Genomic DNA, 6,000 nt, shown 5'->3' on the forward strand with positions numbered 1-6,000 from the left:
CCATAGACTGCTTCTGAAAATAAAGTTGGTATTTAACTGTAATGGCTGATAGCCGTCTACATAGTTTTGTTTGGTGACTTTTCCAAGTTCTTTGGGTTCTTCTGTTCATGTTCACTGCAAACACAAACATATTTTTATGTTAAGTCACTTATCTAGAACAGTATTCTTACTGTTCTTTTGTACCTAAAATCTTATTACTGAGAAGCAAACTTCCATGAATGAGATGAGCCTTGCTGAAAAGAACTAACATGGCTTCTGCAAACGTAGATCTTGTGAACCTTCTGCACTTTTTTTGAGGGAGTCAACAAGTACGTAGACAAAACTTCCCTCGAAGTGACTCTGTATTTCAGTTTTCAAAATGCTTTTAACAAATCCCTCACTAAAGACTCTTGAGCAAACCAAACTGTCATGGATTGGCAGTTGGATTAAAAATAGGAAACAGTGCAGAAATAAATAGACAATTCTCACACTGGCAAGTTGAGCAAAGTGGGGTTCTCTAGGACAGGGGTCTCCAACCTTGCCATCTTTAAGCCTGGAGGACTTCAACTCCCAGAATTCCCCAGCCAGCTTTGCTGGCTGGGGAATTCTGGAAGTTGAAGTCCTCCAGGCTTAAAGTTCCCAAGGTTGGAGACCCCTACTCTAGGAAATGTATTTGTATATATAAATGATCTGGAGTTTGGACTGAGCCTGAAAAGTGGCTGTGTGGTGATGATCTGAAGCTGTTTGGGTGGATGGTAAAATCAATAAGGGATTGTGAAGAGCTCCAAAAGAAATTTCCCATTTTTTTCCAAAATGGCAAATGTGATTTGACCTAAATGCAATGTAAAATGCTGCATATTGATCCAAGAAATTTAGAATCCAGATATATGTTATTGGGGTGGGAATTGGCAGTCACTAACCAAGAAAAGGTAGTATGTTGGAAGGCAGCCCAATGGAAAATGCTTTAAACTGCTGTAAATTGCAGCTGCTATAAAGAAGGCAAACCTTATACCTTATACACCTTATTGCCTTATACACTGTAAGCCGCCCTGAGTCTTCGGAGAAGGGCGGGGTATAAATGTAAACAAAAAAATAAAAATAAAAAAAAATTACACACTGGGTGTCATTAGGGGGGGAATTGTACTAACTTAATGTCCTTGCCCAAATCTGTGGTGAGACCAGAATTAGAATATTGTGTACAGTTCTGGTCACAGCACCTTTTTAAAAAAATGGTATTTCAGAATTAGAAGAAGTGCAAGAAAGATCAAACAGAATGATTCCTCATAAGATACTATAGTTTAGAGCAGCGCCCCCCTCCCAACCTTTTGGGCACCAGGGACCAGTTCCATGGAGAGAGGTTTTTCTGCGGATTGGAGGGGTGTGGTTTCGTGTGCTGCCTGTTTTGCTTGTTTGCACAACCTGGTTTCTGGCATGCTATAGCTAGGTGCCGGTCTACGGACTGAGAGTTGGGGATCCCTGGTTTCAAGTCTTTAGCTTGGAATGGAATATGGTAAGAGAAGGCATGCTAGAGGTTCTGTATTCTGCATGTAAAATACTGCATGGCATGGATAGAATGTGCTTCTCCCTCCTTTACAATAGTGGAAATTCAAGTTTACCTATAGTACTGACAAGCATTAAACAATCAAAGACAATACTTTTCCATACAAACATATTATTAAATAGGAATTCACTGCCAGTTGTAGAAATTGCTATGTGGATGCTTTGAAAAGGAACTAGATGGAATTGTAGACAGGCTATGTGGCCAGCTACTGCTATTGAGGACTGTTGAAATCTGAGGCAATATGCTTGATAATGCTGGTTCCTGGGAAGCAACAGTGAAAGGGGTTATTACCCTCCCCTCCATTAGTGATCAGCTTCTCCAACACATCAGTTGGCTTCTGCCCTCCTGATCGACTGCAGACATTATTTTGCCCATCAAACTAATAAACCTTCCCATTTTCTGAGTCCTCATGCTAATTCTTCAGTGACTGTAATTACTAGCCCGTGAAGGAATGTGGCCCGTGTATGTTCAGTGCAGGGAACAGCACCTACAGAAGAGTATTAATGATTCTGAGAGAATTTCAATACAGTGGAACCTCAGTTTGCTGATACTGCCCTTTGCTGTTTAATCAGCATAATTTATCCAGCTCTGCTCAGCAAGACGATGAAGCTTCACAAAAGGATTAGTTCTGCAGAATACCTTTCTCCTATATTAGGCAAGGCTGGAGGACTCTAAAGAGAATACAAATACTCCATAGGCAGCTAAAAGCAGCAGTGGTGTACGCCAGCCAGCTTGGCAGCTGCTTTTCTTTTATTGTTGTCACTACATTTAAGGATGTTAAAAAGATTTCTGTCCTTTGATTTTAACTGGTCTTTAAACCCCCCTGCAGTTCCCCCCCCCCACAAGCCTCAGTTACAGTATCACCAACACAATTATATTGTGGGCCGTAAATGACACTTAAAAATCCCCTCTGCTTTGAAAAAAGAATTTTCAAAGTTTGCTCCCCCAGTTTGGGGGTGGGGAGAAGAACCTTGACAGTCACATAATTTAGGCTGCTTTGTGTTACATTAAGCTTTTATGTTATGATTGATGATAATGATGATGACTCCCAATCTAGGTTGACAGTGTGATTGTTATTGATATTTTTCATTTAGTACTGTGTACATGTAGTCCTTGAATTGTGACAGTAATTGGGACTAGAATTTCCATCACTAAATGATGAGGTCATAAAGCATGATGTCACATGACCGCATCAGTTAGTAATGGCAAGTTCGGCAGTAGTTGTTGCCATTGTTAACAGAATGCCACCAATTGCTAGCTGAGGACTCATTCTGAAATAAGCCCCCCTCCCCACGCTTCACCCTCTCAGCCCCACGTTTCAGTAGGGTAATAGACTGCCTTCTCTTCAGTTCCCCCTCTCATCTCTGCCCTATTGACCCTCTTGCATTCTGCTGCCTCTGTTGGCCTCGCCACTCTGCGTTCGCTGGCCTTGCTGCCCCAGTTGGCCATCACCGTCTTCCTGATGAGCGCCTGCCCTGGTTGCCGATGAGTGCCTGCCCTTAGCCCTATGCGAGGTTGATTTTCTTCCCAAGGTTGCTCATGCCTGCCATTTTCCAAATAGTGTGCGCCATTCTTGTGGTGCTTTGGAATGCTTCTCAGGCCTTCTGAAGCATCATGAGATTGGCCTATGCACTTTGGAGAACGATGGATGTGGCCTTCTCATGAGATTTTCGAAGGCCTAAGAAGTCTTCCAAAGCATTGGGAGAACAGCCCAAACAGCCTTGAGAAGAAGGCCTAGTCAGTCAGCAGCTATCTTGCATAGGGCCAGGCTGGCCAGGCTTGTTAGCAGCGGGATGAAGACTGTGAAAGTCAGCTGGGTGGGCAGGGCCTGCAAGAGCACGCCTCTATGTGTGTGGTGCTAGGGCAGAAGTAGAGGCCCTGAGGCAGTGATGGCTGGCTGAAAGTGCAGAAGGCCTTGGGCCTTTACTTCAGAACCGTCACCATCACCACCATCAAGGAGTACCAGAGCTACTGAAAGGGCAGATGGGGGAGCTAGGTGCATAGGGGGTATTTGAAGTGCCCTTGTGTTCTGGTTATAAGTGTGGGAGGACTGCCAAATGCCCAAATTTTGATCAGGTGACGGGGGGCGGGCAGGCTCTGCAATGGCTGCAACTTTGGGGACCAGGATAAGCGTCGTTTGTTCAGCACTGCTGTAACTTTGAATGATTGCTGAATGAATGGTTGTACAGCAGGACTTCCTGTAGTATATTATAGGTATTGCACATTATGCTGTAAACTGTCTGGAATTGTATGATTAAAGTGGCACAGAGAGGCATTTGCAATGAATATATAAATAAGTACAATTTATATAATTAAAATCTGTGTCTCATAGGACCTTCAGAAGAAGCTCCCCCATTGACAGAGACAGAGCAGGAAAATAACAAGGCTTTAACAGTCAAACAAGGTGATGACACGGTCGAATCTGTGGAGGAAGAGCAACCAGCAAAGGAAACAGAAACAACGGAAACAACACCTACAACCACCCTCCCTCCTCCAGGTGACCAAAGAGAAGAAACGTCTGAGGGAGAATAAGTGCCTCATTGTTTTAGCTATGTGTATTTTTTTTTTAGAAGTTACTTTTTCAAGGACTGGTTCTGAGCTTAGACTGCCACTCCAATGAATGTTAAAAGCTGTGCGGATTGTATTGCAATATGTTTGAGAGGTGAGTGGGAGAATTAAAGCATTTCGGTCTGGGCTAGTTAGTTGAAGTCTAACTCAAACATTGATTTGTCTTTTTTTTTTCCTTTTGCGTACTTACAAAGAAATGTAAACATGCTTAAATGGGTATTTTCCATAAAGTGATCTGAACTATAGTATTATTTGGTCTTTGAGCAAAGAGTGCTGTAAATGACTAAAAAGATGTGTAAGTTTTGCTTTAATAAATTAAGGATTTTCTTTCCTGAAAATATCTATCTATTAAGCTGAACTAAATCAATTTAAATATCCAGATGTTTACAGGAGAAAGGGTGCTTGGATAATTACTGTACCAAAAGCAGTACCTTTGTGTCGTTAAAACTTTGCCACTCTTCGTATTTTTCCTTGAAAGAATGCAGTTAAAGAGGGCACTAGAATACGATGCCCCCTGTTGGGAGGCTCTGGGCACAGCAGATGAGCTGAAGATAGCATGTGAAATAGAAAGCCTAGTTTGTGTTTACATGAAGTGTAGGAATTTCAGCACTTGATTGTACTTGAATACTGAGCATTATTTATACTTGTACAATAATGATAATAAGTGAATTTTGTGTATTTTGTTAAGAGCAAATAAAGACTATATAGCATTAAGGGCTTCTCCAAAGCATAGTCTCATAATTGACTTAAATCGAGTCTCTTAAATTAATCATTTTATTACACACATTCTTGAATGTAAAACTAGTACATGAAAATGTCAATAGAGCAGCTACTCCACATTCTTGTATGTCCTATTATTATTGGGTAATCATTTACTTAGATTCCTGAAGGTCAAAAGAATTCCAGATTATATCACAATACCATGTTGTTTGCCACCATAGGTTATGTCCAAATCAGAGTGAATATGAACAACTATCTGTGAAGAAGCCTGCAATTACATTTGCCATTTCTGCACATGGTTTTTACCCCATCCAAATATTTTTTAAGGGACTAGATCAGGGGGTCTCCAACAGGGGTGAAATGTAAACTTTGTTACTACTGGTTCTGTGGGTGTGGCTTAGTGGGGCTGGTGGTAACGTGACTGGGTGGGCGTGGCCAACTTTTTTTTTTTTACTTTTAAAAGCATTTTTTCTACAGCCTCTTCAGCCGAAGAGGTTGTAGAAAAAATGCTTTTAAAGGGTTCTGACAATCCCTGCTGAGTTGCCTGATCGCCGAAACCCTTTAAAAGCATTTTTTTATAGCCTCTTCGGCCGAAGATGTTGTAGAAAAAATGCTCTGACGATCCCAGCTGAGCCACACGATCATCAGAGGCTTTTTTTTTACTTTTAAAAGCATTTTTTCTACAGCCTCTTCAGCCGAAGAGGTTGTAGAAAAAATGCTTTTAAAGGGTTCTGACAATCCCTGCTGAGTTGCCTGATCGCCGGAACCCTTTAAAAGCATTTTTTTATAGCCTCTTCGGCCGAAGATGTTGTAGAAAAAATGCTCTGACGATCCCAGCTGAGCCGCACGATCATCAAAGGCTTTTTTTTAACTTTTAAAAACATTTTTTCAGCCAAAGAAAAAATGCTTTTAAAAGTAAAAAAAACAAAAACCCTCTGATGATTGTGTGGCTCAGCTGGGCATGGGTAGGGGGGAGAAGGGGGGGCAGGGATTTTTGCTACCAGTTCTCCGAACCACATGCCACCATTGCTACCGGATTGGACGATTCGGTCCGAACCGGGAGCATTTCACCCCTGGTCTCCAACCTTGGTAACTTTAAGATTTGTAGGCTTCGACTCCTAGAATTCCTCAGCCAGCAAAGAATTCTGGGAGTTAAAGTCCACAAGTCTTAA

The 6,000-nt window shown here is 41.8% G+C and overlaps 1 protein-coding gene across 9 annotated transcripts in view; it reads left to right on the top strand.

The window, feature by feature from the left end:
* The window catches only part of LNPK (lunapark, ER junction formation factor), a 56,481-nt gene extending 51,646 nt beyond the window's left edge, over positions 1-4,835 (top strand). For all 9 annotated transcript variants that reach the window (XM_058190083.1, XM_058190121.1, XM_058190058.1 and 6 more), the window contains one exon: positions 3,873-4,835. In XM_058190083.1, the coding sequence (XP_058046066.1) occupies positions 3,873-4,072 (200 nt within the window). In that variant the 3' untranslated portion in view covers positions 4,073-4,835. The remainder of the gene's footprint in view (positions 1-3,872) is intronic.
* The last annotated feature ends 1,165 nt before the right edge of the window (positions 4,836-6,000 follow it).

This window comes from Ahaetulla prasina, chromosome 1 (genome assembly GCF_028640845.1).
Source record: "Ahaetulla prasina isolate Xishuangbanna chromosome 1, ASM2864084v1, whole genome shotgun sequence".
NCBI lineage: Eukaryota > Metazoa > Chordata > Lepidosauria > Squamata > Colubridae > Ahaetulla > Ahaetulla prasina.